Source organism: Monopterus albus, unplaced genomic scaffold (genome assembly GCF_001952655.1).
Source record: "Monopterus albus unplaced genomic scaffold, M_albus_1.0 scaffold217.1, whole genome shotgun sequence".
In the NCBI taxonomy this organism is placed as follows: Eukaryota; Metazoa; Chordata; class Actinopteri; order Synbranchiformes; family Synbranchidae; genus Monopterus; species Monopterus albus.
This window is the reverse complement of record NW_018128097.1, coordinates 233858-246795: the sequence shown is the minus strand read 5'-3', so window position 1 is coordinate 246795 and position 12938 is coordinate 233858. Positions and strand designations below refer to the sequence as shown.

The following is a 12938-nucleotide window of genomic DNA, read 5'->3' as shown; positions in this document are numbered from 1 at the left end:
CATGCCAGTAAAGCAAAATATGTGCGATTCCAAATGAACCTTTTCCGTTCCAGCATCCACAAACAAATGAGGTAACGTTACGAACAGTTCATCTTACGTTCCTGAAATAGTTTAGCATTTTCAAGGATTCGCATTTACATTTATTTTGTGCGTGTTGTAATGTGCACATTGTAACTTTAGTTTGCTTTTTTTTTTTTGTCAAGTTTTGTGTTTCAACGCTAAAAGGCCAGTTTGCTCCACCACAAGTAGGCAATTGAAAATGCTCCTTTTGGTGTGTGTCTGGGTGCACATGCACATTTGCAGATTTTCTGCCTAATATTTGTTTCTCTGCACTCCAACAGAAAATGATGCATCAAGTAACCAGCAGCAGCAGTGACTATTGTATGAGTGGACTGACAGAGGAGTGTCATCCAGCCAGCCACTTTGACTTATGTAGCACACAATCCAACAAATTCTACCCATCTCCAACAAACCCTGGTTTACAGTTGTCTCTAGCTGGCCTAGCTCCTTTGCCACAGGGCATGCACAAAGCCACGTCATGTCAAATGCAAGACACCCAGAATGACTTCCAGACTCAGACAGTGAAAATCAGGAGCACTGAGTGTGCAGGGTCAGATGGCTCAAAAAAGAAGAAGGGCACAGTAAAGTCGGGGCGGAGAGGTAGGCCATCAGGAACCACAAAGTCAGCTGGATACCGTACAAGCACTGGACGTCCACTTGGAACAACTAGAGCGGCAGGGTTCAAAACCAGCCCGGGGAGGCCTCTTGGTACCACTAAAGCAGCAGGATATAAGGTCAGCCCTGGCAGGCCTCCAGGCAGCATCAAGAGTCTAGCCCGGCTCAAGAAGCTGGAGTTCGGTTGTGACAGTGCGAAGAAACTTGACTTTAGCAACTGCAGTGTTCCCAAGAAACTGGACTTCACCACCTGTGATGTTCCACCTTTTCCATACACCGTGATGGAGAAAAGAGACCTCTGTGAGCCCAGTGGCAAAGTGGATGACACCAGCCAATAGTTCTGCAGCTTTCTCTCTAGTGCTTGACAAACATTTGAGTGCATGAGCAAGAGATAAGCAAGAGATATCCTTATGTGGATGGAAATAACTTTTTTTTTTTTTTTTAGCATTTAGAAATATTCAGAGTATTTGCTGCAGTGTTTGATGATATCTTCATCCTCAATAAATGACTGAATCAGAAGTATGTTATTGCAGTATGGCATTCAGTGCATGCATATAAATAAATCACACTCATATAGGCAAACATGTATTTATCAGTTTGTAGTTAAACTCTCTCTAGAGAGTGTACTTTTTCCCCTCTGACGTTTTGTTTGCTTGAGTTGTGACATGTTCTCTTAGTCTGGTCTAATATTTCACTTTTCTATAGCCAGGATCTTGTGACATTTTCTACATTTATATATAAAAATGCATTTGAATACAAACAGCCAATCAAGTCAGCTTTTTCCTGAGCATAAATATGTAGATGTGAAGTTGTCCTTTCTGTGTTGTACAGTTCAGTGTGTTTTATTTTCTTGTATAATCCTGCTTCATGTCTAAAATGGGAACACTACTAGCCTGTACATCTTTAATTTGTTTAATTTAATCCATTTAACTGGTATAAGTAATTGCATAATACCAATCTGAACACTATTTATTATTTTGCAGACTGTGGATGGAGTTTTGCATTGTTGCATTTCCTGTTTGTTCCCCACACTCACTTTATAAGTATTACCACATTTGCATAGCCCATACAGTATGCTGGTGTGGTGTTCAGTAGGGACAAAAGGACATCGTTAGACTGAAAAGATTGCTGTAGGAATGTGTAATAAATGCTATTGTTCTGTATGTGAAACCATAATAAAAAGAAAGAAATGGTCCTTTCCTATATCTTCTGCCAAATCAACAGCATGTAATCGCCCCTGTGGACACCAGGGGGCTGGTGTCCACAGACAATAATCACCTTGTAGTAATACCTCTATTTACCCTCTGATCAGTTAAATTACGGCGTATTGACATTTATGTTCTTAAATGATCGACGTGTCTCCACACTGTGTGAAAGCAGCACTGGTTAAAAAAGATTAAGGGGCGCTGTTTTAATGTAAACGCTAGGCACTTGATTCAATGGTGTGAGTGAATAAATTACGTCTCGAATTTGTGCTGATCATTCACAGAAAACGTTAGGGAAATTAATCACCAGAGATCCGAGCCAACAATCCTGACAGCACTGTATAGTGAACTAAAAAGCTCTGAACAGAGAGGTAGGCTCTTCTGTTGTCACGTAACTGGGTTGTCTTTGTTTGATCTTCAAGGACTGGCCCACTGCAGCGAGTCCATTGTGCACTCCAACTTAGCGCGTTTATGGATAATTGTCAGTTTGTTCTACAATACGCGCACCAAATTCTCATTAGTGATATGTGAGGGAAAGCTGGAAGACGACCATTGGTGTTTTTAATCGGAGCAAAACCCGGTTGTATGCGCGCTAACAGCCACAGTCTTCATCTTCTTTTCCTGAGCGCCTAGCGGCCTCATGTCAGAGAACTCTGGGGAAAGGCAACATGGCGCACGCTGCTTGATTTGACCAGAGAGGCCGTGTGCCGTTTGCGCATTGCAATCATTTTGTTTTCTCGCTCACCCTGCCACTACACAGGTGTAGTTAAAGAGGTCTGCACCGGGCAGTAGAGTTACACTCGGAAGCAGACGCGCTGAAATGGACCAAATTGTTATAACAGGCCATTAATTTATGGGTAATTATTCGGTCATATATCTGTTATTATAGTGACTATTACAAACTTCACCTGGATGTGCATGTGCGTGTTTTGTGTGTGTGTGCGTGGGTGCTTGTAAGTGTGCGTGTGCGCGTGCGAGGAGGGTGAGTGTCACGGCCCTCTGCAGACGGGGGGTTGGGTAGCAGTGCCGATTGGTTGCTGCTCACCAACACAGGCAGCCAGGGCTTGTTTTAACATAACCAGGGGCACTTCGACAGCAGGCAAAAATAATGTAGTAAATAAGCCGCTGTAGCCGTTAATGGACCGGTTATGGCACACTGACTTTCGGGGCTGTATGATGTTACAGCGTAAAGGAGATTTCCTTGTTATTTTGTATTTAAAGGTGACAGTTTTTAGAAGGCCGCCGCTGATGAGGCGATGAAGTGCAGAGAATGAGAGCTTGGCCTACTACTAGTGCCGCTGCAGCTGGGATTGTGCAGATCCGCTTTCACAAACCGAGAAAAACACTCGCTTCGTGCTACATTATCAAACATTTGCTGTTGGTTTCACGGTGACCGACGTCCAAATGGTGAGTTTTTCACGTTTTTCCGCGTGTTGATAGTCAACGTAGTGCCGATCAGCCCTTTTTTGTGAGTTAATACTAGCTTCCTATGTCGCTGTGTTTCTGTGATGGCTCAGTGTCACCACCTCGGCGCTCTTCCAGAGACTGGACTGGTAAGCGATCGCCATGACTCACAGCCTTCAGACAAGGTGGTGTTGTTTTCTGATGTAGATGTTTAAATAATGGTCTGTGTATGAAATGTGTGAATGGATCGGGTGAGCGGCTGTGTTTTGTCTTGTTCCGTCCGACCTGCCTGTAGTATGGAGGCCATGCGTGTTAGTGTGTGTTCACAGTCCGTTGCTGCTATGCTCCTTTATAGCTTTCTACCGGACAGTCTATGATTGCTGCTCAGTGTTTCTCGGCATGTTTTATTGTAATGTCCAGTAGAGTATACTATTCTTAAAAGCACCTAATAAATATGGTTAATGAATAACTTAAATGGCTGATTTTCCCTTGTCTGTTTCTGTTTTAATTGACAGGATATAGCCATGACAACATGAATCAGTCATACAGACCGACTGTTAGGGTAAGCTCGGTGTTTGGTTCAGGCCAGCCAGAGCTGAGGCCCTGCAATGGCCTAGTGAGTACTTCCTATGGAAACCAATATGGTATTGTAAAGTGTGGGTCAGACCAACCATCAGCCCTGCAACTACCATCCTCCAGCCTCAAACAGCCAGCTGTACTGGGGTACAATCAGCCAGACCGATCTCACTGCTACAGCCCTCTGAGGAGGCTGCAGGACCTCACCAGTGTAGTCAGCAGGCCTGACCTAGAGAGGGATCTCCATCCAAGGAACCATTTTCACTGTGCAAGCCCAATCAGTGATGATGATGAGTTTGAAGCACCCTCAGTCCAGCTGCCTCCTTCTCCAGGCAATGATGACATGGAGCCTTTTGAGACTTTGGAGGACGTGAACAGAAATGGCTTCTCACCTCTCAGTTCTGATAGCTTGGAGCGGTGCTCTCCCATCTCAAATGGCTACCTGCATTTTGAGTCCAAGCTGTTTGACAGCAGTGACATTAAGGTGGGGGGGGAAGAGGAGGAGGAGGAGGAGGAGGAGGAGGAGGAGCATGACCATGACAGCAGTGGGGACCTGACACACTTTCACCACTCCCCAAAATTTAGTCAGGACCGAACTGTGACTGATAGTAAGACCACATGCAATTCAGGGGTGGATAAAAGAGGATATAAACCTACTATCTTTAATCTGATGTCCAAAACTATATCTGAACTCAACCCTACACTAAGCCCCAGTGCACTGCCAGAATTCACTATGAGAGATGGGTGGAGCTTAGGCGAGGAATCCGACAGTGATCGTGAACTTACCTCTCCTGTTGACCCCAGACTTATTTCACCTGCTGGCACCAACTCTAATGTGAGTCTGAAACAGTGGTGACTTACTTTATTTACCTTGGTTATGTATTTCTATGGAGAAAGTCAGAAGGACTGCCAGCTGATAGTGAGGTATATATTTATTGTATCTGCACAGCTACCAGCTGTAGCAGGAACACTCTAATGAATATTTTATCAGTCTTTTAGAAATGTACACTAAAGGGTTTTAACAGTGTTAATGTTGTATTGCGATGTAAACGTGAATTATACAAAAGAGGATCTTGTCTCTAAATCTGTTATTTAGAATATAAGCTCAATCATGACAGGAATTTTGATTTGATACTCACTAAATTATATATAGTACCACAGTGTTCTGCTTTATATATTAAGTATCTATAATATAAAGTTTTTTTCATTGTCCTGGTTAGTCCAACAGCCCAAAGAAAAAGCCTCTCCCTGCAGTGAAGTTTGTAGAAGGTGACTTGGTGTGGGCAAAGTTCAACAGACGTCCCTGGTGGCCGTGCCAGGTCACCTGCGGTCCAGACCAAGAGACCCACACTAAGATGAAAGGTAAGGTTTGATTTGCATATGGATTTTAAAAATCTAATGGTTTCCTGCAATTTGACCTTTACCAGATGGATTAATTGAATTCCACTGGGTGTGTCGAAGTTACTTAATGAGTTGGCAAGTTTATTTTATTTTATTTTTTTATTCCAGTTCCCAGTTCCCGTCCTTGTCGGATGTATTTTCTGGAAACGATCGGGGAGGTTGTAGAACGTGCCTGGGTTCCTGGGAATGTCATTCTTCCTTTTGAAGGAGGCAGTCAGTTTGAAGCCCTACCTGTGATTAGACGGAGAGGGAAGCAGAAGGAGAAGGACTACAAGTATATGGTAAGGTTATGAAATAGATTGAAAAAAAAATCTTAGATAAAATTACTGTGAACAGTATTTTGAGCGTTAATTCTTTTCTTGGCAGATACCCAAACGTTTGCTAACTGCATGGAAATTCAGTGTGGCAGAAGCCGAGTATCTGCTCCCTGCTCGGCAAAGGAACGCTGAAGGTGTCCTTTCAGTATCCAACAGTGAAGAGGAGCGAGTACCCAGCCCACTTCCTACTGAAAAGCCACAGGAGGCCCCCCCTCCCTCCGTGGACCCTGGTCGAACTCCATCACCTAAAATGGCCCCTAATGAAAATGAGCAGCATCTCAACAAAAACTCTACAATTCTGTACAATAAGAGGAAAGCTTGTAAGAAGAAAAAGAAATGCTTGTCAGACATATTTGGCCATATAGTTGCTGGGTCAAAGGAATCATCTCTTGTCACAACCACGGCAGATCAGTTTCATACAACTCATGCACTGAAAGAAGAGGCAAAGGATTCCCCTTATGCTGACCTGGATTCAGTTCCAGTGCTGCGTCGACCTAAACGCACGGCAGTGTCTCCAGTACAGGGCGTAGACAGACTGCTCAGAAAAGAACAGGGTCCAACAAAAGGTAAAACGACGTTTACTGAAGAAGTGAATCAACGTACAGAGACTGCTGAGTCCTCTAGCATTGCAATAAATAAGCTGACCTCTAAAGACCCACATTCTGACTCGAGTTTGGGCAGCTCTAATGAGCTGTCTTACACTCCAGTTGAAAAGCACTCTATGAATCTCTCTGCCGGCCGTTGTGTGATGAGGAGAGCTCTGAAAACAGAGGAAGACACAGATGTCAAAGATGCACTGGCCACAAGCCAAATCTCAGCGAAGGCCCACACTGACTTTTGTCTTGAAAATACACCTACTAATGCAACTATCAAAGCTGCAATGTCTCCTGACTGGGGGTCCCCTAGAAATTCATCTACAAATCACAGGTCCTCAAAAAGGCATGTAAGGAAGCCTGATAAGAAACAAATTTGTAATGGCTCCTTGATCAAATCTGAGTGTGTAGAATCAAATGTGTCCACTGTGCAACCCGTTAAGATCAAGACTGAAAATGTTGTCCCGGATCTATTGACTCCTTCCCCGTCCTCATCTCTGTCTCCAATGGATGCTTTTCAGGATGTCAAGGAACTAATGTTTAAATCTCTTTTAAAGGAGGACAGCAGTGACTGTGATTTGACTGTGTTTCATCCTGACTCCAATTATAAATTCAGTACCTTCCTGATGCTGCTGAAAGACATTCATGATACCAGAGAAAAAGAAGGTAAACCCCTGACTGTCCCACCATCACCAGTCCTAATCAAGGAGGAACCCCTGGTCATCCCTACTTCTACAGAAGCTGACCCACTGAAGAGTTCTTGTGATGGTTTCACGAGAACCATCAAAACAGAGAAAGACCAGCCTGTGAAATCTACAGCACTTCGCAACACATCTGTGAAAACCAAGAACAGGACTAAACCTATCATGAGAGCTGACAGCTACCACTGTGAAAGCTTTCCTGTTCATTCTCAGTTGGGGAGCTCAGACAAGCAGCGCAGAAAACAACGACTACCTGCCAAAGTGAAACTCAGCATATCTGGCCTCTCTTCACACCTAGCTGACTTTGCTTATGGCAGGGAGTTTGTCAGTGGCCATGCTGACTTGGCTGATCCTGGGTCTGGTCCTCCCGATGCTGCTGATACCTCGGCCAGCTACCTCAATAAGAACTCAGAATCCACGGTGGCTCCAAAGAAGCGCTGGCAGGTGGTCAAGAAGGCCGCTGAGGATAAGGCTGAGGTTATGAACGAGGTGTGTGCTGAGATTAATGGGTCTTACACAAGAGCATCAGCAGATCTTGATCTGGGTTTTGAGAAGCAGGCAGAGAATGACTCGTACTTGTCAGAGACGAGCAGCACAACCGGTAAGACGCAGACTGCAGCTGTTGGTTTTGTCCACTCAAATGGTCAAATGAGCAAGAAAGTGATACGTATACTATGAATGTTTACACAGGCCAGTTGGAGAACAAACGTCTCCGGAAACCAACTAAAAGACTCCTGGAGTCAGCTGAGGAGTATGAACAAATATTTGCCCCGAAAAAAAAATCAAAGAAACACACATCAGAATCTTCTAAAATGGTAAGAAGTTAGTCTTTTTGTTATAATACAAATGGAGACTTGTAAGGCATTTTTTTTAATACCTAGGAAATGTAAATTCTCTTTTGCATTTAAAAAAAAATTATTATATTTTTTTTAAATCTCTGGAACATTTTACTCTGTAGTTAGTATCATGTTATCACCCATCAGAGGTGAACACACCCTGTGTATCTAATTCAAAGCTGTACTCTAATGGTGCTTCATTTGCATATGTGTGCACAGCAGACAACAGAGATGTCAGACCTCCATGACTTCAGCACCACACCAGGAATTGTTCCCTTAGCCTCGTCTTCTGTAGAACCCACCAAAGCTCTGGCAGAGTTAGAACAGAGTCCATCTCAGGATGAACTTTCACGTGTAGAACCATCAGTATCTCCAGGCGCAGCACAGCCCTCCCCTGACACAGAGTCTGCAGAAGAAGCCAAGCTATCTCCTGAGTCTGGTAAATTAGTGTAACATGTGATTTAACAAATATTGTTTATTCCATTATCAAATATCTTGATGTATGATGTAACCTACACTGGTGTTTCTTGTTTTTAGACTCAGGGTTGTTAATCCTTGAAAGAAAGAGGCCAAGGAAGCTGTCACACAGGGTGCTGGAATGTACCCTAGAAGAAGTGTCCGTTTCTCCTACTAAAAAGAAGGTATGTTTGGAGTGAGATGGCAGTGTACTGGCTTACTGTCAGAGAAAAGCAAAAACTGCAGTTAGTATTTTGAACTAGCACTGAAAATATACATTTAATTGCTTGTTTTCCAGGAGCAAAAGCAACACGGTGGAGTTACCTCAGAGGTGAAGATGTTAATCAAGACAACTCAGGTACTATAAAAAACACAAGCTAAAAGCAAATTCTGTCTTTCTCCTCATCCCACCAAAAATATAAGGTTAAATTTATACAGTGGTCAGATAAAATAAGTGAACTTATCTTTAGGTATGTATCAATTTATTGTAAAATATAGTCAGATATTCATCTGAGTTACAATTATGAGCAAGCTGTTTTGCCTTGTGACACACAGATCATTGTACTGTGTTTACCCATATTGAATGCATCCTTCCAACATTCACAGTGTAGGTTGGAACAAGAACCCCTAGGCTAATGACTTCAACAAAAACAAAATGGAGTCAGGAGTTAGCGATACTGAAATCAGACCAGAGGTGTGGTTTAAAGCTGCTTTGACTTATAAAAAAACACTCAACCATTTAGACTTTACTTTACACAAGAAGCATCTGTTGATGTGATCCATAGGTCAAAAAACAGATTTTAGAAGACTTACCAACAAGAACTTTTGATTTGCAAAACACTGGAAAGGGTTACTCAGAAGCCCTTTTTACACAGAGATAATGGCAAACTGCCAGTGGTTTGACCCTTTTTCAAGGCGGCCTTTTTGATTTAAGCTCTTTTTACACTGAACTTCAAAAACGCCAACGCTGCTGACTTCCCTCATTATCTCTCCCTCTCACCTGGACCTCCAACCGCCCATTCTAGCTTCTCCCATTCATTGAGAAAGTGGGGTAAACTCGCCTCAGCAAAAATACTACCTCATGTTTCAGTATTCTCGAGGGTCAACGTTGACCTCCCTGACACTGGTATTGTACCATTTACACAGAACAGTGAGGAGGAAAACTCCTGCATTGTAAAAGGGGCTAATGAGTCTGTGGTCACTCTCCCTACAAGTTTGTGCCCAGCTAAGAGACTCCAAAGGCACAATGCAGAATGCTCAAAAATAACCCCAAGGTAATAGCTCAAGGCTTGGAGGACTCGTTAGAGCTAGTTAATATGTCTGTTTGTGAGTCTTACCATATGCAAATCCTGGTGTATGATAGCATGGAAAAAAGTATCACAACCGAGGAAGCTGTTCCTCTCTGTAATTTGTCAAAGAGCATCTTGGCACTCCCTAACACTAAAGATGTCAAATTTGAATTGTTAGGGAAGAACACACCATGAAATATTATAACTATATGTTATTAGCTTAGGCACTTTGTTAATCTGTGCTTGTGAAGAAGATGAAGATCAGATCACATTTTATGTGCCATTGATGCAGAAAACGGGTAATTCCAAAGGGTTTGCATTCCGTGTCTTGCCACTGTATTTAACCAGCCTTATGATCTCACATTGGATAGGTTGGATCTGAGAAGAAAGAGAAGGCTGAACCTAGCACAATCTCTGCACCAGCTGCTTCCTCCCAGCACTTAGATGGGATAGAGGCCCTCAGGAGCCTTACTCCAGACAGGCCTCCCAGCCCCCAAGGATCTGAGACCCCCAGGCAGGAGGCGGAGATGGACGCTTGCAGCACTGAGGAGAAAGAAAACCTACACACTGGAACACTAACTCCCAAACCTGAGGTGTGCATGTTGTATTGTTTAGCTCACAACTAAGAATCTGTAGTCTGTGAGCATAACAGTGTGCTTCAGTATCAACAGCTCTTTCTGCATCTCTGTAGGTGTTGCCTGTTGGCCTGAATGACAGCCTCTCTTCCCAAGTGGATGTAAAAGGAAAAATGGGAAGCACATCCTTAAAGGAGAATGTTTGTCAGGTGAGATAATCTGTCAAAGTATATGTTTTTGTTTTTGTTTTGCTTTGTATGACTCTGACACATTGTGCATTTGTGGTTGTGTTTGTGCAGGTATGTGAGAGAACAGGAGACCTGCTGGTGTGTGATGGCCACTGTTATGGAGCCTATCACCCACAGTGTATTGGCCTGTCGGAAGGTCCCAAGGGAAAATTTCTCTGTCGTGAATGCAACACTGGTGGGTACACCTTTTGTCTGACAGTTGTGAAAGCAGTCTGTTACTGATCATGAAAATGTGTGGTCTTATATTTTTCAATTTAGAAATCCTTAAAAATGTGTATTTCTGTTCTTTTCAGGTATCCACATGTGCTTTGTATGTAAGAAGTCTGGTAATGGGGTAAAGCGCTGCATAATACCATTGTGTGGGAAGTTCTACCACACCGACTGTATATTGGCCTATTCTGCCACCCAGCCACATAACAAAGGCTTCCGCTGCCCTCTGCATGTTTGTCTGTCCTGCCACATCACCAACCCTCTCAATGTCTGTGGCTCTAAAGGTGATCTCCAGTTCTAATGTGATAGCTATGACATATTAGAAAGGGTGCATATAGATTTTATTTATGATGACTGCATGGTTTCATATGTTTCCAGATTTTATAAGCTGGGAATGCAAAGCAGTCGCCAGTGATTGTTTAAATGTCTGCTCTTCACTCCTCAAGCATTATTAGCTTTACAAGCACCACATTTAACACACAGTTGACTGCATGTATGAGAGGGGTGCAGCTTGTCTCTGCTCTAAACGGAGACCGACAGAGAGAAAATACAGTGGAAAAACAAAGCAGTATGGTCTGCGTCAGCCCCAGAGGCTATGTTTGGTGATAGTTATGGAAAGTTTGAGTTATACTGCTCATTAGATTCTGATAGTGGAAACGCAGCGTATGATTAGCCTTCTGGTCGCCATCAGTACCATCCTGTAGCGGTAACTGCACTGCAAAATGGATGCCAAACTCGTGGTGATTAAACTGCACTGCAAAATGGATGCCAAACTGATTGCGAGCATGTTAGCTTCAAAATGTCTGGTATTCTTTAGTTCTTAGCCTGAGATGCTTTGTTTTGTAAATCTAAAATTTGCACATTTAAATTATTGTTTTATTGTTACCATCTCTCCTGCTCATGTTTTAAAATTGAGGAAATGTGTGTCAATGAAGGTGAAAGGGGACACAGTACTGGAGTGAAAGCACATTTAGCTCCACAAAGCATTCAGTGGACTGGGAGCACTGTGTATGGTTGTGGTTACAAAGCCTCAATTAAATGTTACAGATGTGCATGGATTAAGCTGTCTTTGCTCCTGTGTTTTTTTTTTTTAATTTTTTTTATTGTAGGTCGGTTGGCTCGATGCGTGCGCTGCCCTGTGGCATATCATGCCAATGACAACTGCATGGCAGCAGGCAGCTTAGTACTGGCAAACAACAGTTTTCTCTGTCCGAACCATTTCACTCCCCGCAAAGGCTGCAAGAACCATGAACACATCAACGTTAGCTGGTGCTTTGTCTGCTCTGAAGGCGAGTCTGGTCTTCTTTCATGGTCATTTTAACCTGCCATCGAAACTGTTTAGCTATTATGATCATGCGCACACTTGTTAATGAATTCAGGTGTGACACTGCTAAATAACTGGGCTCTGATCACACTGTTGCACCTTCTTCCAGACTGTTTCACATTTTAATAACAACCATAAAAGTGTCTGCTTTGGACACTGCACCTTGTTCTCAGTTGCTTGACAAATGTATCTATAAAAACGTCTTTACTTTCCATTTTTATGCTGTCTCTACACACTGTCATTAGTAACACATAGCCACAGGTGCATTTCTTTCTCCATTGTCTGCATTGTGTGTGCTTTGTGACAGGTGCGCTGAAATAATTAGTACACAAAAGATAATAGGAGTCAGTTAACAACCGTTTTGATGGTACAATTTGGTATTCAGCTACTAGTTATCTCTGTGTGTCTCAGATTGTTGTAAATCAAAAACCTTTGGGTGTATTGATGATTTTATAGACCAATATATACTAAAGTAGCTTCATTCATTTTGTCTATAAATTAAATTCCAATGTAAAAAAAGTCATCAGAGCTCTAATCATTGTTGTGTGTTTGCTGTGATATGATAGGCGGCAGTTTGCTGTGCTGTGAAGCCTGCCCTGCTGCTTTCCATCAGGAATGTTTGAATATCGACATGCCTCAGGGCAGTTGGTTCTGCAATGACTGTAAAGCTGGGAAGAAGCCTCGAACAAAAGACATACTGTGGGTCAAATGGGGACGCTACAGGTAAGGGCACAACACCGCCTTCCACATACACATAGCGGTTGTAAACATTAGCTACGTTACCCATATTTCTGTTTCTGAAACATGACATAACTCTCTAGGTGGTGGCCTGCAGAGGTTTGTCTGACCAAAGACGTCCCAAATAACATCCTGAGGATGAAACATGACGTGGGAGAGTTCCCAGTGCAGTTCTTTGGCTCCAAAGATTTTGTGTGGACGTATCAGGCCAGAGTCTTCTCGTACATGGAGGGTGACACTCACAACATAGAAAAAATGGGGAAGGGTACAGACGCTGTGTACAAAAAGGGTATGCACTTGATTTCACTGACTGTATTTTTACAACTGCTCAACTTAAAATACTCTTATGCATCTTTTTTTTCTCATGTTTAGGTTGTAATAGTCTAATTA

General features: G+C 42.9%; 2 protein-coding genes across 2 annotated transcripts in view; both read left to right on the top strand.

Moving 5' to 3' along the window:
* Positions 1-2: 2 nt before the first annotated feature.
* On the top strand, positions 3-1868 carry LOC109971163 (UPF0461 protein C5orf24 homolog). The gene is made up of 2 exons (XM_020619250.1): positions 3-71; positions 342-1868. The coding sequence occupies exon 2, from the start codon at positions 345-347 to the stop codon at positions 1011-1013; it is 669 nt and encodes a 222-aa protein (XP_020474906.1). The 5' UTR covers positions 3-71; positions 342-344; the 3' UTR covers positions 1014-1868.
* Positions 1869-3101: 1233 nt separating this feature from the next.
* The window catches only part of nsd1a (nuclear receptor binding SET domain protein 1a), a 12862-nt gene continuing 3025 nt past the window's right edge, over positions 3102-12938 (top strand). Inside the window, exons 1-16 of the mRNA XM_020619251.1 lie at positions 3102-3433; positions 3800-4695; positions 5081-5222; positions 5370-5542; positions 5628-7473; positions 7563-7687; positions 7928-8147; positions 8246-8349; positions 8463-8522; positions 9825-10046; positions 10145-10237; positions 10328-10451; positions 10570-10770; positions 11596-11775; positions 12377-12533; positions 12632-12837. Of these exons, the coding sequence (XP_020474907.1) occupies positions 3370-3433; positions 3800-4695; positions 5081-5222; positions 5370-5542; positions 5628-7473; positions 7563-7687; positions 7928-8147; positions 8246-8349; positions 8463-8522; positions 9825-10046; positions 10145-10237; positions 10328-10451; positions 10570-10770; positions 11596-11775; positions 12377-12533; positions 12632-12837 (4813 nt within the window). The 5' untranslated portion in view covers positions 3102-3369. The remainder of the gene's footprint in view (positions 3434-3799; positions 4696-5080; positions 5223-5369; positions 5543-5627; positions 7474-7562; positions 7688-7927; positions 8148-8245; positions 8350-8462; positions 8523-9824; positions 10047-10144; positions 10238-10327; positions 10452-10569; positions 10771-11595; positions 11776-12376; positions 12534-12631; positions 12838-12938) is intronic.

Coding starts and splice junctions, on each gene's coding strand:
- LOC109971163 (XM_020619250.1), top strand. CDS start 345: ATGATGCATCAAGTAACCAGCAGCAGCAGTGACTATTGTATGAGTGGA.